The sequence below is a fragment of the Dendrobates tinctorius genome, unplaced genomic scaffold (assembly GCF_039654945.1).
Source record: "Dendrobates tinctorius isolate UK_male_01 unplaced genomic scaffold, ASM3965494v1 ptg000258l, whole genome shotgun sequence".
NCBI lineage: Eukaryota > Metazoa > Chordata > Amphibia > Anura > Dendrobatidae > Dendrobates > Dendrobates tinctorius.
This window is the reverse complement of record NW_027361925.1, coordinates 3,558,114-3,578,301: the sequence shown is the minus strand read 5'-3', so window position 1 is coordinate 3,578,301 and position 20,188 is coordinate 3,558,114. Positions and strand designations below refer to the sequence as shown.

Here is a 20,188-nt window from a genome sequence, read left to right as displayed (position 1 = left end):
AATCATTTATAAATATCCCCTAAAAATGATACTTTATTGATTTAAAAAAAAAAAAAAAAAATTGGTTAAACACCAAAAACAAAAAAGTGACAAAAAACAAAACCAAATCAGTGTTCAAAAACCAACTAATTAACCCATGATAGGTGGCGGGTGACACAGATGAGTATCGCTGTTGCAATTCTGTGTTTATCTTTTATTAATGCTGGCACAACCTGGATATGTATGAAGCCATGTATGACAGTTATTGTGGTTCCAGGAGGATGTAAACACTATGGTGCCATTGATTAACAGTCTTGGAAACATTGATTTTGGTTTTTAAATACTGTTATCTGCATAAAGTGATCTTTTACTTTTCTCGCTATAAGGCTATATCATTGTCAGATGATCACGACTGTCCAGATGGTGACCCCCTTCCCTCATTTTGCAGTCATATATCATGTATTATGAGTGATATCTTAAAAGGGGTTCACTAGTGCCATTTTTCACCCATGCATACCACCTGTTATTATGTGTTCTTCTGTTTTTAACTTCTAAGGGACATAGGGTCCTCTTTAGAGCAGGATCATCTTTGTTTAGAACTAGGGGTCCCTTTAATTATCGGGTAGAGGGTATCCCTAGTGGCTGCAGGGTGAAACAGGGCCCCTAGAGAGAGCCATCGTTGAGCGGGGGCACCACAATGTTTCCCCCTAGGGTGCCAACCTCCGCGGCCAGGCAGATGTAAGCTCAGTACATCTATTAGGGATTCCTAGGTGTTCCCTTTATGGGTTGGTTTTTGAACACTGATTTGGTTTTGTTTTTTCTCTTTTTTTGTTTTTGGTGTTTAACCAATTTTTGTTTTTTTAATCAATAAAGTATCATTTTTAGTGGATATTTATAAATGATTACACTCTAGACCCTTTGTGCTAATATAATTTTTCTGATATTGTCTCTTATGTATGTACAGCAGCCTGTCTATTTGATGTATATACAGCAGTCTGTGTCTCCTATGTGATGTTTATACATTAGTGTTTGTTTCCTATATGATGCATATACTTGCAGCAGTCTGTCTCCTATGTGATGTATGTACAGCAGTCTGTCTCCTGTGTGTCTTCTATGTGATGTATATACAGCAGTCATAGTGTCTCTTATGTGATGTACGTACAGCATCTCCTATGTGATGTATATAATGTAGATCGCGGTGGCTCAGTGGATAGCATTGCAGCACTGGAGTCCTGGGTTCAAATCCCACCAAGGACAATATCTGCAAGGAGTTTATGTTCTCCCCGTGTTTGCATGGGTTTCCTCCTGGTACTCCGATTTCCGTCCACATTCCAAACACATACTGATATGGAATTTATATTGTGAACCCCATCAGGGACAGTGCTGATAAAGTGTGCAAACTGTAAAGCGCTGCAGAATGTTAGCGCTATATAAAAATAAAGATTATTATCTCCCACTGCTTGAGGTCTGTAAATGTTACATGATCAGTGATGAATTTCTACCTTTGAGGAGACCTGCAGTGTATATTGTGTGTATATTCACCTGTGTTCAGTACAACATAATGCTGTGAGCTGTTTTTTTTTGTTTGATTTTTTTACAAAACTTATCACAAAGCGTCACCTGCGCTCCAGACCAAAGTAAACGTGTGAGAGTAGTTGCAAGTAGCAACATCACTACCAATGAACATCACACGTCTCATCATAGAGACTTCACATCAGGCGGAATTAATTATTAGACCAAATATCGCATGATCATTTTCAAGTTAATTTTTTTGTATGACCGTGAATGATTTTATCACTATGAAAATGGCCCTTGGCAGAAAACAAAGTTACCTACCCCTTGAGTAAGAACCCCGTCACACATAGCAACGATATTACCTTGTCAGGATCGCTGGTGTGTCGCTACATGATCACTGGTGAGCTGCCAAACCGGCAGCTTCACCAGCGATCAGCACCAGCGACAGGAGGGTAAAAAGTGACGCACATCGCTTAGTTACCCACTGTGTACCTTGGTTACCAGCGCGCTGGTGCAGGGAGCTGGTAGCCAAGGTACACACGGGTTTTAAGCAGCGCACATCACTTAGAAACCCGATGTGTACCTTGGTTACCAGCTCCCTGCACCAGTGAGCTGGTAACTAAGATACACATCGGGTTTCTAAGCGCTGAGCGCCGCTTAGAAACCCGACGTTTACCTTAGTTACCAGCGCGCTGATCGCTGGTCTCCCGCCTGTCACACGCAGCGATGCGTGCTGGCCAGCGGGAGACCAGCGATAAAAAAAAAAATGTCCCGGCCATTCCAGGACGATCAGCGATAACCGGCAGGGGGGCCGGTCGCTGGCCAGTGTCACACACAGCGATCTCGCTGGTGAGATCGCTGTTGCGTCACAAAACGTCACGGTAAAATCCACAGCATGGGCACAGCAACTGCGGAATCCCATAGTATTGCATGAGATGCTTTTTATTAGAGTTTTTTTAAGCGTTTCTGCTGCGGAAAAAACGCAACGTGTGCACACAGCCTCAGGATTAGAAGTCAGACTTCACAGTGCACCGATGGACATGTTTGAGTCCTTTTTGTTACTATGTCGTCCATTCTGTACACGTCTGTGGTTGTAAATCTCCGTTCCATTTCTTAGATAACTCAGTTGTTCTCCCTGTGTCCAGTAATGATCTGTTACAATGGATCCAGCAAGCAATAAATGGATCCTTTACAAATGTAAGAAAACGGAGGGATAACTAGCAGAACTGTTTCTATAGAGTTCAATGTGAAAACACACAGATCCAGCAGAGATCAGTTATTAAAAATGGACTAAATTGTCTGCCGGATCCGTCCTAACAGATCACTATGGCGTGTGAGTGTAGCCTAATATTCCTGTCTTCCATAGGCCTGCACTGACCTCCTGTCACATCAGAAACAGCTGACCGTGGGGCTACCGCCAGAGCCGCGGGAGAAGACCATCACCGCGTACGTCCTGGAGCCGGGGGGGGGGGGTTACTATTCTAGCTCACTAGACTTTTCTCTCCTACATGTCATATACATATATATTTTGCTATTTTTTATAAATTATATATTATGTTTTCTTAAAAAAATAATTAACACAACAATATAAAGTGATTTGCGTAATGTAGAAACCTGTAATCCCGAGTGTCCCCCATCGTGACGCCTGTGCTGATATTGGGTTTCAGGCCTCTGCCGTACGATAAGCTGATCTGTTTAATTGAAGATGCCAGTGAGCAGAATATGAGCATATCCATCCTCACACAGGTAAGTACACCCACCTCCTGTGGACACATTACTCACGTCACAATCACATGATTTTGTGTCAGTATTTCTGCCTCTGTATCATGGTGATCCTTTATAAAACATTGAAATATATAAAATAATGTGTATGCGTGGGGACCGGTGTGGTGTTTGCAAGGACGGGTGTGGCTTGCCCATTGGAGGTGGGAGGTGGCTGCACAGGGGCAGGTGTGGGGGACAGGTCAGGGGCAGCTGTTGAGCGGGGGCGGCTGTGGGGGACTAGGGACAACTGTATTGTACACAGGGGAGGGTGTGGTGTGGGCAGGTTTGGCTGTGTTTTGGCAGAGGCGGCTGTAGTGTGGGCATGTAGGGTGGGGGGTTGGCTATATGGGGGCAGCTGTAGTGTGGTGGCTGGCTCTAGTGAGGGGACAGCTGTAGGTTGGGGGTGGGAGAGCTTGCAGTAATGTGGTGGGAGGCTGGCTGTATTGTGGGGGTGAGGGTCTGGCTGTAGTGTGAGGACAGCTGTATTTTGGGGGAGGGGGACTGGCTGTAGTCTGGGGCCGGCTCTAGTGTGTGGCAGGGGGCTGGCTGTAGTGTGGGGACGGCTGTAGTGTGGGTGCGAGGGGTGACTAGTGTGGTGGTAGGGGGCGGCTGTAGAGTGGGTGTGAGGGGTGGCTACTGGGGATGGCTGTAGTGTGGGGTGGTGGGCTGGCTGTATTGTGTGGGGGCGGCTGTAGAGTGGGTACTGGGGCTGGCTGTAGTGTGGCTGTGAGGGGTGACTCTAGTGTGGGTATTGGAGCCGGCTCTAGTGTGGGATGGAGGGCTGGCTTTAGTTAAGGGGCGCCTGTAGTGTGGGGTCGAGTGGCTGGTTGTAGTGTGGGGGCGGGGGTTGGCTATGGTGTAGCTCTGTTGTATTGATAAATGTAAAAGCTCTGATTGTGTCATAGCGGCTGCACCCAGTATTGTAAGTGATACATTGTTGGACTCAGCTTCTCTTTGCCTACATTACGCTGCTCTCAGAAAAAATAACAAAAACTTGGGTACATATTCCCTTTAAACAGTTCAATATTTGTGAAAATATGCAGTGCAATGTGAAGCAGCATTCAAGGCAGCACTGATCATGTTCTTTATCATAGGAAATCATGGTGTATCTGGCCATGTACATGAGAACGCAACCTTCTTTGTTTGCTGAGATGTTTCGCCTGAGGATTGGACTAATCATACAGGTGATGGCAACTGAACTTTCCCAATCCCTACGATGTTCAGGTAAGGAAAAAAACTTTACTGATTGGGTGATGGGACACTTATTTTCCACATAGACTTGTCCCCACTTCTATTATAACAGCACGGTGATTTATTTATTGTCACTTGTGTGTCTTACTCAGACGGCTGGTAAAAATGTACTTGTAGTCCTCCTCATATGCAAAGGAGGCAGCAATTAGTCCACTTCAGGCATCTGTGGCAAGAACTGAAAACTGCTGTTCGCAAACGATCTCCATCAAACCTCACTGAGCTCGAGCTGTTTGCCAAGGAAGAATGGGCAAGAATTTCAGTCTCTTGATGTACAAAACTGATAGAGGCATACCCCAAGCAACTTGCAGCTGTAATCGCAGCAAAAGGTGGCGCAACAAAGTATTAAGTTAAAGGGGCTGAATAATATTGCACGCCCCACTTTTCAGTTTTTGAATTTCCACAAAAATTTTAAATAACCAATAAATTTCGTTCAACTTCACAATTGTGTCCCACTTGTTGTTTCTTCACCAAAAATTTACATTTGGTATCTTTATGTTTGAAGCATGATATGTGGGGAAAGGTTGAAAAGTTCCTGGGGGCCGAATACTTTAGCAAGGCCCTGTATAAGGCACTGTATCTCCTAGGATTTCCATATTATGTAGTGAGCACGTTATATAGAGATAGTGTAATTCTGGCACCCACTAAGATACAGCCACATAGGGGCTACAGTGACAACTTTCTATAAGGTTCAGATATTTCTGCTGTACTTTATTTGGGTGTTGGCTTTTGGAGACGGATTACTACAGAGTAACAGCACAATGATACTTTACATTTAGATGTTAGACAATTGAATTAGACAGTTGAAGCTGCTTTAGCCCCTTCACCTCCGAGCCTGTTTTCACCTTGCTGACCAGGCCATTTTTTTCAATTCTGACCACTGCCATTTTGAGGTCATAACTCTGGAACACTTTAATGGATCACACTATTGCTGGGATTTTTTTTGTGACATATTGATCTTCATGATAGTGGTAACATTTCTTTGCTATAACTTGCGTTTATTTGTGAAACAAATTGGAAATTTGGCAAAAATTTAGAAATTTCAAGCTTGTAATTTTTATGCCCTTAATCCCTTCCCGACATCGTGTATGCATTTATGCAGATGTCGGACTCCCTCCCTTTGATGTGAGCCCACATCTTTCCTGGGACATGTCCGCTGTTTTCAACAGCGGACATGTGCCCGGAATAGCCGCGGGTGGAATCGGGATCCACCCGCGGCTATTAACTAGTTAAATGCCGCTGTCACATGATCGCGAGTCACCGGTGTGTTGGCATGACAACCGGAGGTATCCTGGAGACCTCTATGGCTGTCACTGCCGGCTTGCTGTGAGCGCCACCCAGTGGTCTGCGCTCATAGCAAGTGAGTACTTATACTACATAGAGACAAACTGATCATTGCCTCTATGTAGCAGAGCCGATCGGATTATGGCAGCTTCTAGTCTCCCATGGAGACTATTGAAGCATGCCAAAAGTTAAAAAATAAATAAAAATATAAAAGTTCAAATCACCCCCCCTTTCACCTCATTCAAAATAAAACCATAAAAAGAATCAAACATACACATTTGGTATCGCTGCTTTCAGAATCTTTCCATCTATCAATAAAAGATTAACCTGCTAAACGGCGTAGCGAGAACAAAGTCAAAACGCCAGAATCACGTTTTTTTTTTTCACCACGACAAACAGGCGATCAAAAGATCGGATCTACACCAAAATGGTATCAAAAAAACGTCAGCTCGGTATGCAAAAAATAAATCCTCACCCAACCGGAGATCACGAAAAATAAAGACGTTCGGGTATCGGAAAATGGCGCAAATTTTTTTTTTCCACAAACTTCGGAATTTATTTTCACCACTTAGGTAAAAAAGAACCTAGACATGTTTGGTGTCTATGAACTCGTAAGGACCAGGAGAATCATAATGGTAGGTCAGTTTTAGCATTTAGTGAACCTAGTAAAGAAGCCAAACAAAAAACAAGTGTGGGATTGCACTTTTTTTGCAATTTTACAGCACTTGGAATTTTTTTCCCCGTTTTCTAGTACACAACATGGTAAAACCAATGGTGTCGTTCAAAAGTACAACTCATCCCGCAAAAAAACAAGCTCTCACATGGCCATATTGATGGAAAAATATAAAAGTTATGGCTCTGGGAAGAAATGGAGTGAAAAACGAAAACGCAAAAACGAAAATACCTCTGGTGGTTAAGGGGCTAAATAAGTTATGTTGCACAAAATAGTTAAATAACATTTCTCCTTCGCCTCATTGGGGGACACAGGTACTGTGTGTGTATGCTACTGTCGCCTGGAGGCTGACACTAAGTGAAAAAAAGAGGTTAACTCCACCGCCGCCGTATACACCCTCGCCCCGATTGCGGGCGAAAACCAGTTTTTGCTTAGTGTCTGTTGGAGGTACACATCTGTCTGTTTCCAGACTGATTTTTTTTTTTTTTTTTTTCTTTTCTTTTTCTCCATGATGATAAGACAGGGGCGACGGACCCTATTGAAAGGGACCGATCTCCTCAAACCAACAACAGGTGAACACGGGCGAGTGTCGCCTCCGTGTATCCTCTCCCGCAACGTGGGATTTTTCCAGTGCTTTTTTCACGTGAATGTGGACAGGGACGACGGACCCTATTGAAAGGGTCCGATCTCCCCAAACTAACAACGGGCGAGCACGTGCGAGTGTTGCCTCCACATATCCTCTCCCGCACCGTGGGAATGATGCCGGACTTGGCCCTGACCACCCTAAGGTATTGAAACCCTAGGCTGCAGAGGCAGAAGTGCAGTCCATGCGGCCCCCACTGCAAAGACTGCGGTGCAGCAAGGGGGCGGACGGTCCCTCTCCTCACCCCTTGAAGGGGTTAGATGGAGCCAGTGTGCCTGCACCGTCCTTTTTTTCATAGGGCACCCCTCCCCTCTACCTGAGCTTGAGCTGAAGCACGGAGGAGTGTGACCTGGGAGGGCTCCTGGCGCAGGGCTGCAGCCCTTAGCTTCATCCAGGCGCCACAATGCGCTCCCTGGCGTCGGGCAGAGGCGGACCCGGTTCCGGCCTTGGCTGGGGCTCTGCCCCGTGGGCAGAAGTACCGCTCCCGGGAAACCTTTTTTCTTCCGGGGGGCCTGCCCGCAGTTGTGGCGCGCACCTGTTCAAACGGAGCGACGCTCTGCACTTCCAGGACACAGGGGGCACAGGACTGGGATAAGTGCTGACCCCTAGCCCCCCAAGAGGTCAAGGTAGGAAAAACGGAGAGAGCCCTCCCCCAGCAAGTTTTTCAGCGGATGTCTGACAGGTACAGCATGTCAGGAAAAGCTAAGACGCACATGTTTCTGTACGCTGCATGCATCTCCTGTCAGTCCACTTTTCCGCGGGCACAGACCAAGCGGGTATGTGAGGCCTGCGAGTCCGAACGCGCCCAGGAGCCCTCTCCTGCGACCGAGCGCAGTGTATCAAGTCCCTCGGAATGGGCGTTCACTGTCACAATCTATGGCGTCACGAGCGCAATCGAGTCCCTTCGGGCCCCAGATAGGCGAGCCACTGTCCCTGCCCCTGTCTTAGAGGGGTCGCCTACCTCACAGGAGCCTCCAGCCTGCAGGGGCCCCTCTCACTCCAGGCAGATGCGGGGGAAACTAACCCAAGTGGCGTCTCCCAGTCCGTCCGGTGCCTCGGCATCTGTGAGCTCTGCTTCTCGCTCTCCGTCACTAGCAGTCGATAGCGAGCAAGGCTCGGACTACGACTCGGATGAACCCCTTGACCTAGATATGCCGGGTTGTCAGGAAACGGTTGACAGTCTCATAGAAGCCGTCAACCAGACTCTGGGGATTGAGGATGACTCCACCCTGGTTTCGGGCCATAAGGTGTCATTTAAGCGAGTCAAGCGCCCCCATAGACTATTTTGCACTCACCCTGAGCTTGAGGACATAGTGCAACGACACAGAGAACGACCGGACAGGTCGTTTCTCAGGCCAGAAGGCACTCGAGGCGAGGTATCCTTTTGCCCCGGATCTCTGTAAAAAAAAAATGGACGGAATCCCCAACGGTGGATCCACCTGTGTCACGCTTGGCTACGAGAACCCTACTATCCATACCTAGTGGTTCTTCTATTAAGGATCCCACTGATCGCTTCATAGAGAACTTGGCTCGCTCAGTGTTTGAGGCATCAGGATCAGCACTCTCTCCCTCGTTCGCAGCAATGTGGGTAGAAAAGGCCATGATTTCTTGGTCAGAATCATTGAACAAGGCCTTGCAAGACATAGATCTACCAGCTGAAGTATCAGAGATCACAAGTCAGATGGCTATGGTGGGGGACTACTTGATCAATGCATCTTTAGATGCGGCCAACTGCGCGGCACTTGCGGCCGGAATGCAATCTCCATTAGGAGAGCTCTATGGTTGAGGACATGGCGGGCCGATTCAGCTTCAAAAAAGTCCTTGACATCGCTACCATACCAGTGCGTCCGCCTATGCGGAGAGAAGTTAGATCAGCTCATCTCTGACTCCACAGGAGGGAAGAGCAGTTTTCTCCCTCAACAAAAGGTCAAACCGCCGTTTCATCACCAGTTTCAGGCACGTTTTCGGGCCTTTCACAACTCTGGGTGGACCACTGCGGCCAACTCCACCGCATCAGGTCGCCCCCAACCAGGATAGGGGCCGACAGGTCTCATATAGAGCCAACCCATTGGGGAGAATTCGTACTAACCAGCCCAGGTCGAGGGGATCCAGGTCCCAAAGATCTTCAGCCAAATGACTCGAGGCATTTGCCAGGCGACACCAGCGAGGTAGGCGGTCGTCTACTCTGGTTTCGACACGTCTGGCTCAGTGTCGCACGCGACGCATGGGTAAGAGAGCTGGTGTCCTCAGGGTACAAGATAGAATTTGTCAGGTACCCCCAAGACGATTTTTTTTCTTTCTCATCTTCCCAAGGGGGATACCCGGGCAAGGGCTCTGCTGGGATCCATCAATTTACTCTGGCGCAACGGAGTTATTATTCCCGTACCGGAAAACGAGAAGACTCTGCTTCTATTCCAACCTGTTTGCAGTCCCCAAAAAAGATGGGACTGTCAGGCCCGTTTTGGACCTAAAGCTCCTGACCAAATTTATCAGGATCAGACATTTCCGGATGGAGTCTCTCCATTCAGTCATATCGGCAATGGGGCAAGAAGAATACTTGGCCTCTATCGATATCCAGGACGCCTATCTACATATCCCCATTTTCCCTCCGCATCAAAGATTTCTACGCTTCGCCATCAACGGTCTACATTTCCAGTTTGCAGCGCTGCCCTTTGGGCTAGCCACTGCCTCCAGAGTGTTCACAAAGGTCATGGCAGTCTCCATGGCCTTCCTGCACTCCCGGGGCATAGTCGTATTGCCATACTTAGACGACCTTTTGATCAAGGCCCCGACAAGGTGGGCATGCGAGGAAAATGTCAGCATCACGCTAGATACTCTTGCCTGCTTAGGGTGGTTGGTCAACGTAAAAAAGTCAACCCTTGTCCCAGCCCAGAGGATTTCCTTTTTAGGGATGATCTTCGACACTTCCCGAGGGTTGGTAATTCTCCCTCTAGACGAGGCCTAAGCTCTCCAGCAGGGAATTCGGATACTTCGCCAACCACTCCCTCACACCATCCGTTTCGGCATGAGGATTCTAGGAAAAATGGTGGCGGCAATGCCGCAATGGAAGCAATCCTGTTCGCTCAGTTCCATCTTCGCCCCCTGCAGCACGCCCCCTTGTCATTCTGGGGCAAGAACCCTTTCACGCTCTATTACCGATGCCGGTTGTCCTCTCAGGTCAGACAGTCACTCGAGTGGTGGACAGTCAGGTCCTCCCTGCTTCAGGGGAAACCTTTTCCCCCAGACCATTGGCTGGTGGTCACAACTGACGCCAGCCTCCTTGCCTGGGGAGCGTTTTTTCGCCACCACACGACCCAGGGACGGTGGTTGCCGCAGGAGGCACGCCTCCCGATCAACTTGTTGGGATCCGGCTGACTCTGCAACATTTTCATCACATTCTAGCAGGCTGCTTCTTCCGGATTCAGTCGGACAACGCCACGGCAGTGGCTTACATAAATCACCAAGGGGGCACCCGCAGCAGGGCAACCATGCGCGAGGTAGGGCACGTACTTCACTGGGCCGAGAGGAACCGCACGGTGATATCGGCGGTCCACATCCCGGGTGTAGAGAACTTGTTGGCAGACTTCCTCAGCCGGCAGGGGCTTGCGTCCGGGGAATGGTCACTACACCCCAAGGTCTTTCAGCAGATTTGCCAACTGTGGGGAACACCGGTTGTGAATCAGATGACCTCCAGGGTGAATACCAAGGTGCCCACGTTTGTCTCTCGGTCCCGGGACCTGCAGGCAATCGCCGTGGATGCGTTGGTTCTGCTATGGAACCAGTTTCGCCTCCCATACTTATTTCCCCCGCTGCCACTACTCCCGAGGGTCATCAAGAAGATCAAGGCGGAAGGGGTTCCAGTGATTCTGCTGACCCCAGACTGGCCCCATTGGGCGTGGTACGCATATCTAGTGCAACTGCTCGCCGACGTGCCATGGCGACTGCCAGAGCGCCCAGATCTACTTTCGCAGGGGCCGATCTGCCACCCGAACTCAGGGGGCCTGTGTTTGACGGCTTGGCCGTTGATTCTTGGATTCTGACTCGGGCAGGGTTTGGGCACAAAGTGGTTGCTACAATGATTAGCACCCGGAAGCCTACCTCTGCACAAGTTTACCACCACACCTGGAAGGTTTTCTTTTCATGGTGTCGAAGCCGCGGTTCTCCTCTGAGATTCTCTATCCCTAACATCTTTAGCCTTTCTCCAGTCTGGCATAGATTCAGGCTTGGCCCCAAGTTCTCTCAGGAGACAGATATTGGCTTTATCTGTACTTTTTCAGCGCAGGATTGCTACCAATTTGCAAGTAAAGACTTTCATCCAGGGAGTCTCCCACTTGGTACCTCCCTATAAGGCGCCTATGGACGCCTGGGACCTTAATCTGGTCCTAAGCATTCTGCAGGAAGCTCCATTTGAACAGCTACAGGATGTCTCTTTGCCATACCGCTCCTGGAAGGTAGTGTTCCTCGCAGCTATAACATCAATTAGGCGGGTCTCTGAGCTGGCAGCTCTCTTGTCGAGCCCCGATTCTGACTTTCCACAAAGATAAAGTGGTTCTCAGACCAGCTCCTCCTTTTTTGCCAAAGGTCGTGTCCTCGTTCCACATCAATGAGGATATGGTCTTGCCCTCTTTTTGTCCAGCACCGGTACATCGGGTGGAAAAGACCTTTCATACGTTGGACCTAGTGAGAGCACTCAGGAGGTACGTGTCACGGACGGCACCCTTTCGTAAGTCAGACGTGCTGTTTGTGCTCCCTGAAGGTCGCAGGAAGGGACTCGCTGCTTCAAAATCGACCATAGCCAGGTGGATTCTTTTGAATATTCAAGACTCTTACCGCATCAGAGGTGCACCAGTTCCAGCAGGGATCAGAGTACACTCTACTTGGGCGGTGGCCGCCTCTTGGGCTTTTCGGCACCAGGCATCGGCAGAACAGGTCTGCAAGGCATCAACCTGGTCCAGCCTGCACACATTTGCCAAACGTTACAATATCCATACTCGGGCTTCAGCGGATGCGAGCCTGAGTAGAACGATTCTCCAAGCAGCAGTGGCGCACCTTTTAGACAGGAGTTGCATGTAGCTTGGATCGGTGAGTCAACTTCCCACCCAGGGACTGCTTTAGGACGTCCCACAGTACCTGTGTCCCCCAATGAGGTGAAGGAGAAACAGGGATTTTTGTGATAAACTCACCGTAAAATCCTTTTCTCCGAGACGCTCATTTATACGCTTCTCCTGACATCACGCCAGCCTATCTAGAAAACACCGGCAATTGTCTAAACGCTGTGTCTATCATCATGTCCTCACTATATCTGAAACTGAACCTGTCAAAGACTGAACTCCTTGTGTTTCCTCCCGCTACTAATGTACCTATACCCGACATTGCCATTTCCGTGTGTGGTTCTACTATTACTCCCCAGCAACATGCCTGCTGTCTTGGGGTCATACTTGACTCTGAGCTTTCCTTTGTCCCCCACATTCGATCACTGGCTCGCTCTTGTTATCTGCACCTCAAAAACATTTCTAGAATTCGACCTTTTCTTACTTTTGATTCTGCAAAAACTGACTATTTCTCTTATTCATTCTCGTCTCGACTATTGTAACTCCCTTCTAATCGGTCTCCCTCTTACCAAATTCTCCCCCCTCCAATCTGTCTTGAATGCAGCTGCCAGGATCATATTCCTCGCCAATCGTTACACCGATGCCACTACCTTGTGCCAGTCATTACACTGGCTACCCATCCACTCCAGAATCCAGTACAAACTTATTACCCCACAAAGCTCTTCATTGCTCCGCACCACCCTACATCTCCTCCCTTGTTTCAGTATACCATCCTACTCGCGCCCTCCATTTTGCTGATGACCTGAGGTTAGCATCCTCAATAATCAGAACCTCCCACTCCCATCTTCAAGACTATACACGTGCTGCGCCAATTCTTTGGAATGCACTTCCCAGGTCAATACAATTAGTCCCCAATCCCCACAATTTTAAGCGTGCCCTGAAAACGCATTTATTCAGACTGGCCTACCGCCTCAACACATTAACCTAATCTATCCCTATGTGACACAGCCAAAAGTGTTTTTTTTACCATAACCAGGTTCCCCGCATCATGTTCCCACATGCTTTATGCATCCATTAGCCCTCTGCATCCGTACTGTTACACACTTAACATTATGGCTGGTCCATACAATCAGGGCAACTGTTACCACCCACCTTTCGTGTCTCCCCTTTTTTCCTCATAGATTGTAAGCTTGCGAGCAGGGCCCTTATTCCTCTTGGTATCTGTTATGATCTATGTGATTATTGTTATGCTGTAATGTATATTGTCTGTACAAGTCCCCTCTGAAATGTAAAGTGCTGCGAAATATGTCAGCGCTATAGAAATAAAATTTATTAATTAACCCTTCAGGTGCTTCACAGGAATTAATGCAATGTGGAAGGAAAAATAAACATTTAACTTTTTTTCATAGAATTTTTCCTTTAGACACAATTTTTTTATTTTCACAAGTAACTAGAGAAATTTCACCAAACAATTCTTTGTGCAATTTCTTTTTGAGCGTGTAAATACCAAATATGTGGGGGGAAAACCACTGGGCGCACGGCAGGGCTCAGAAGGGAAGGAGTACCATTTGACTTTTTGAATATAAAATTTTCTGGAATAATTAGCGTACAAAATGTTGTGTTTGGAGAGCCCCAGATGTACCTAAACAGTAGAAACACACCATTTTGGAAACTAGACCCTTCAGGGATGAGACCCTTCAGAGATTCTGCTGCATTGGTTTGGGGGTGCCATGTTACATTGGCAGAGCCTCTGAGGTGCCAGAACCTCATAAGTGATCTAGGAGTGCAGTGAATATATTGACACCACAAGTGTCACAGAATTTTATACCATTGGGCAGTGAAGAAAAAATAATTATATTTTTACCACCAAAATTGTTAGCCCCAAATCTTACATTTTCATACTGGGAAATGGGTAAAATGGCACCAAAATTTGTCCCCCAATTTCTACTGAATGTGGCAATACCCCATATGTGGCTGTACATTACTATTTAGCCATGCAGAGAGACTCGGGCTGGTCAGAGCGTTATTTGCCTCTTGGGGTACAGCTTTTAATAGAATAGTGTGCGGACTTCATATACAGAGCCCCTAATTGCTAGAAGAGCAAAATCCCCCCCTCAAGTGACCACATTTTGGAAAATATACCCCTTTAGGAATTTATCTACAGGTGTAGTGATGATTTTGACTCCATGGGTGTTTTCCAGAAACAAGCAGCAATGAATGTTACCAAGTGAAAATTGCAAACTGCCGTTGTAGTGACTAGTACTTTGTAGTCATCACTAAGTTATTTCCAGCTTATGTTTCTGGAGGCATGCACCTGTAAGTTAGGGGGGCTCTCATTGCTTCAGAAATGCCAAACACGTGGGCAATATATGTGGTTCGGAGGGAAGGGGGCATTTGGATTTGGGAGAGAAGAATTTGCTGAATTTCTTTTGGGAAGCGAGGAGCCATTTTGCTTTTCCAGAGCCTTAGTGCTACTAGTAATATGAAATCCCCCTATATTTCCGTTAACAGATGACAGACCTGAGTGGGGACTTGCTTTTTTTGTGGATTGAATTGAAGCTTTTATTGGGAACCTTTTACATAACGTTTGGGATCACAGTTATGCGGTGCTCTACGCTGAACACCTATTTTGGGGTTTCCATCTAAATCTCTGAGTGACGTTATTCACATAAAACCTCCATGGATCCACTCACTATAATGAGGCAGCAGAATTACTCTTTGTAACGCTCATGCCCAGACTGAATGGCGCGAGCGAGGATTGTGGCCCCACTGTGCCACAAACCAGACTACCCTGTAGGGACATGACTAAGCAGCTACCTTAGTGTTCACTGGAGCCTCTAGTGGTGAGGTCAGGCTTGTGCAGCAAGTAGCTGCCAGGTACCACTCCAGAGCTGTGTCTGGCAGTAGCAGCTGATCCCACTGGGGAACTGAATACGAATGACAGGTGCAGACAAGTACAGGCGGGCACGGCTGGCACTCTGCCGGGCACGGCTGGCATTTTGGCAGGCATGTTTGTACGACTGGCACTCTGGCAGGCACGGCTGGCATTTTGGCAGGCACGTTTGTACGACTGGCACTCTGCCGGGCACGGCTGGCATTTTGGCAGGCACGTTTGTACGACTGGCACTCTGGCAGGCACGGCTGGCATTTTGGCAGGCACGTTTGTACGACTGGCACTCTGCCGGGCACGGCTGGCATTTTGGCAGGCACGTTTGTACGACTGGCACTCTGGCAGGCAGGTTGGCACGACTGGCACTCTGGCAGGCACGGATCAGACTGGAGGAACCGGAACCATCACGGGTAGGGCCGGAACACAAGCAGATACGAGTAGGATAAGGGAGCAGGTAGGAACCAGTTCAGGCTGGAGGGCCAGGAACTCTTAGGAATCAATTCAGACTAGGACAAAGACCCGCAGGACGGGAGCGAAGCAGAACCGCAAGGTGCGGAACAGGAATGGAGCAGAATCACAAGGTGCGGAAAGGGAGCAGAGCAGAACCGCAAGGTGCGGAACGGGAGCGGAGCAGAATTGCAAGGTGTGGAGAGCAGATGGAGTAGACACAAGGCTACACACTCCTGAGTAGGGAAGGAAACTGGCAAGGATATGAACAGGTACAAAAAACGGACTTAAAACGGACAAGGACGGACACAGGAACAAATTCAGTACAAAGGATTCAGGCCTTGGTATACAGCCCCCAGGGTGGAAGAAACTAGACAGTGCACAGAAAATGGGCCTGGGTATGCAGCTTACCAGGAGGCGGAAGACAAGACCTGGCAACTTAGCAGAATACAGACTGAGAGAGTTTGTTGCTCAGGCATCTCCCTATGGGTGGAGATGCCTTAAGTATCCAATACCTCTTGGCAATAGGCTGGGGACAAATTAGGAGTGTATACACTGTCTCTATAAGACTCAAGAAGTGCTGGCGCCGCCACCCTAAGCATACAGTCAGGAAGTATGAAGCAAGCAAGGACCTGAGGTTCACAGCATGGAGCAGGCAGAGGACAGAACTCACAGCATGGCCCAGAGTGGTGAAGGAGATGAGAAGCCATGCAGTGATGCTGGCAGGGTTATTACACTCTTGACTCAGTCTGGCCGCTCTTCAGCGGTGTCCTCCTTCATTAATGTCACTATTGACAGTGGCATCAGAGGGGTTAAACGCCCACGATTGTTGCTAGCGTTGATCATGGGCGTTTCTGCAGGGTGTCAACTCTCACACAGAGCTGACACCAGCACCCGATCATCGCGGCATTCGGCGTGAGCCTGCGAGATAAATGTGCCATACATGTACTGCTCTTTGCGGGAACGCAGCTCCTCCAGAGCAGTATATGTACGGCGCATGTCGGGAAGGGGTTAATGCTTTCTCATATTAATCACATGCGCCATGTTGTGCACACGCTGCATCCGGCAATAAGAGATGATCTGCAGGAGGGACACACTGCAGCCGACAATAAGAGTCTGCAGGAGGGACATGCTGCAACCGGCAATAAGATATAATATGCAGGAGGGACACGTTGCAGTGGCAATAAGAGAGAATCTGCAGGAGGTACACGCTGCAGCCGGCAATAAGATTCTGCAGGAGTGACAAGCTGCAGCCGGCAATAAGAGTCTGCAGGACTGACACGCTGCGGCCAGCAATGAGAGTCTGCAGGAGAGACGCTGCAGCCAGCAATAAAAGTCTGCAGGAAGGACACGCTTCAGCCAGCAATAGGAGAGAGTCTGCAGGAAGGACACGCTTCAGCCAGCAATAGGAGAGAGTCTGCCGGAAGGACATGCTGCAGCCAGCAATAGGAGAGAGTCTGCAGGAAGGACACGCTGCAGCCGGCAATAGGAGAGAGGCTGCAGGAGGGACACGCTGCAGCCGGCAATAGGAGAGAGTCTGCAGGAAGGACACTCTGCAACCAGCAATAAGAGACAGTCTGCAGGAGGGACACGCTGCAGTCGGCAATAGGAGAGAGTCTGCAGGAGGGACACGCTGCAGCCGGCAATAGGAGAGAGTCTGCAGGAGGGACACGCTGCAGCCGGCAATAGGAGAGAGTCTGCAGGAGGGACACGCTGCAGCCGGCAATAGGAGAGAGTCTGCAGGAGGGACACGCTGCAGCCGGCAATAGGAGAGAGTCTGCAGGAGGGACACGCTGCAGCCGGTAATAAGAGAGAGTCTGCAGGAGGGACATGCTGGACTCTTATTGGTAAAGTGAGGACATTGGTGATTGCTGCCAGAACCCCTAAAAATGATTCCATCTTGTAAAGACACAAATAGGGCATTTGTGGATGAAGCCCTCGGTGGGGCAGCACCTATTAATGATAAAGCCATTGGTGGAGCGGAGACCCTTCTTGTAGACATGTACGACCCTCCGGTAACAATAAATGAATGGCAATGGACACAGGTGGCTGAACTGAAGGATTTGCTTCATCTCCCATTTACAGTGACTAATAAATGAGACGCTGGGGATTCAATTCCCAGTGTTTCCATAAAGGAAAAACTCGCTGTTCTGTTCCAGACGGCATTATGTGTCACTCACCCGAAGACCCCGCTATTAGAGAGAATGCTCTTCTGGCCACTGTTTATGGCCCCGAGTCATCGTATATTAAATGGGTGATCAACAGCTACTAAGGGAAAAGAAGCTGTGAGGGAGCAGGTAGGATGAGTGGCTACAGGACCCCCGGAGCAGGACTGTGGTCCTCCAGTGCTACTGCTGCCGTATCTTCAGCCTCATCAGATGAGGAGTTAACTTCTGAAAAGCATTTATACAAGATGAAGCCGGCAAAGGATCCCACAACCAGAGCAAAGCAATAAACCAGATTAGAGCAAAATGTTTCTCTGGTTCTCAAAGAAGTAGAAGAGTTCAGCTCTTCGTCAGACTGACTGCGCACGGGGCAATCCCTCCATCCCCCGACTGCGCACGGGGCAATCCCTCCATCCCCCGACTGCGCACGGGGCAATGCCTCCATCCCCCGACTGCGCACGGGGCAATCCCTCCATCCCCCGACTGCGCGCGGGGCGATCCCTCCATCCCCCGAATTCGCACGGGACGATCCCGCCATCCCCCGACTGCACACGGGGCGATCCCTCCATCCTCCGACTGCGCACGGGACGATTCCTCCACTCCCTGACTGCGCAAGGGGCAATTCCGCTATCCCCTGACATTTTTAGCGATGTTATCGTGTGGTCTCCGCTTTACACCACCACACGTTAGTGCAGAGATCTAGTCCTCAGCCTTATAATAATCAGATCTGAGGTCATCTATTGAGGAGGATCTGATGGAGGCCATACTGTGTCTCGGGACACATTCATCACAGGTGTTACTCAGTACGGTTTTGTTTGTTTTTTTAAATCAGATAATTTTTATTCACAATATTCAAATTGACAACTACACACAATTGTGTCAGGAAAGGAGAATAGTCATGTTTACAAACATTTTGAAACAATCCCCCAGTTCCCCCCCTCATCTCCCCCCTCCCTTAAATCCTCTATAAACAAGAATGGGACATTAGCATACATTGCTTACACAATAAAACAACATCCCTCTGGAATCAGTTTCTCTCCATCCACGGTTTCCAAAGTGTTTCAAAAGTTTTCACACTTTTCATTTTTTCATAAATAACCTTTTCCATATTAATAACCATATCAGACTGTCTATAAAATTCCCACAGTCGGCGGTTCACCACTCAACCAGTGCCTGGCAATCAACTTACGTGCAAAATACAATAATCTAGCTATGGCCAGTTTATGATGATTTGGAACTCGGATCTCCTCCACATATCCCAATATATATATATCACAGGATCGCTTGCGATTGTACAGCTATACGATTTCCCAATTGCTTCTCCCACCTCCAACCAATATGCATTCAATCTCGTACATTGCCATAACATGTGCAGAATCTCTGCCCCCTCGGACTGGCACCTAGGACACTCAGAAGTCTGTCTCAGCCCTGCCTTATAAAGCCTATCCGGAGTTCTATATACTCTGTGAAGCACATATATCTGTGAAAATCTACCCGGCTCACTTAATGATAACTGAGGAATATATTCCATGATATCTTCCCATTTATCCTCCTCTATCCTTCCCAACTCTTCCTCCCATTTCTCTTTTGCCTTAATAGGGAATCTATTAAGAAAGGTATATAACAAATTCCTATAAATATCGGAGACTACCCCTTTCGTTCCTCCCGTCGCACAGACATAGTCCACCAGAATGTCTCTACAAATTCCCATATCCGTCGTTTTACTCTGCGCCAGATAGGCATGTCTCATCTGTCCATATTGAAACCTACAGGTCTCCTGCAACCCATAACTCTCCTGCAGTGTCTCAAAGTTTAACAGTCCTCGTGTATCCTGAATCTGAGCCACATATTGAATACCTAATGATATCCAATTTTTGAATTCCCCCATTTTAATAAATTCAGGTAGTACTTCATTGTTCCATATTGGGGAGAGATTTGTTAATAGTCCCACTTCTCTTGTCTTTTTAATTGCCTCCCATACTTTGTGAACCATTATCAAAGTAGGATAGGCCGCACCAAACTTCCCAAATCCCCCTGCCTCCAGACCCTGAATCAATGGATCCCTTCCCACCAACCAAACCAAAATCTGCTGGACTGAACCCAGTCCATTCACCTCTCTCCAACCTCTCATCTGCTGACCCTGTACTGCCAAAAAATAAATCCAGGGATTCGGAAGGGCCAGTCCCCCCCCCCCATCTTTAGGCCTCTGCAGGAATTCCAACCTAATTCTTGGCTGTTTCTTCCCCCAAACAAGGTCTCGAAATATAGAGTTAATGGTATGAAACCACTTTCGGGGCAACCAAACGGGGGAGTTATGCAATATATATAATAATTGGGGCATAAGAATCATTTTGATTAAATTTATCCTACCCACCACAGAGAGGCACAACTTGCACCACGCCCCTACTTTCTTCCTAAATCTGTCCAACAATGGGGACAGATTTAAATCGACGTAGCTCGAAAGAGGAAGAGACACTTGAACACCCAGATATTCGAACTGTTGAACCACCGACAACCTGCTACCCTCCA

At 48.2% G+C, this 20,188-nt stretch overlaps 1 protein-coding gene across 3 annotated transcripts in view; it reads left to right on the top strand.

The window, feature by feature from the left end:
- Positions 1–20,188, top strand: part of PHKA1 (phosphorylase kinase regulatory subunit alpha 1) — a 187,818-nt gene that overhangs the window by 131,947 nt on the left and 35,683 nt on the right. For all 3 annotated transcript variants that reach the window (XM_073558789.1, XM_073558788.1, XM_073558790.1), the window contains 3 exons: positions 2,861–2,940; positions 3,162–3,240; positions 4,353–4,482. In XM_073558789.1, the coding sequence (XP_073414890.1) occupies positions 2,861–2,940; positions 3,162–3,240; positions 4,353–4,482 (289 nt within the window). The remainder of the gene's footprint in view (positions 1–2,860; positions 2,941–3,161; positions 3,241–4,352; positions 4,483–20,188) is intronic.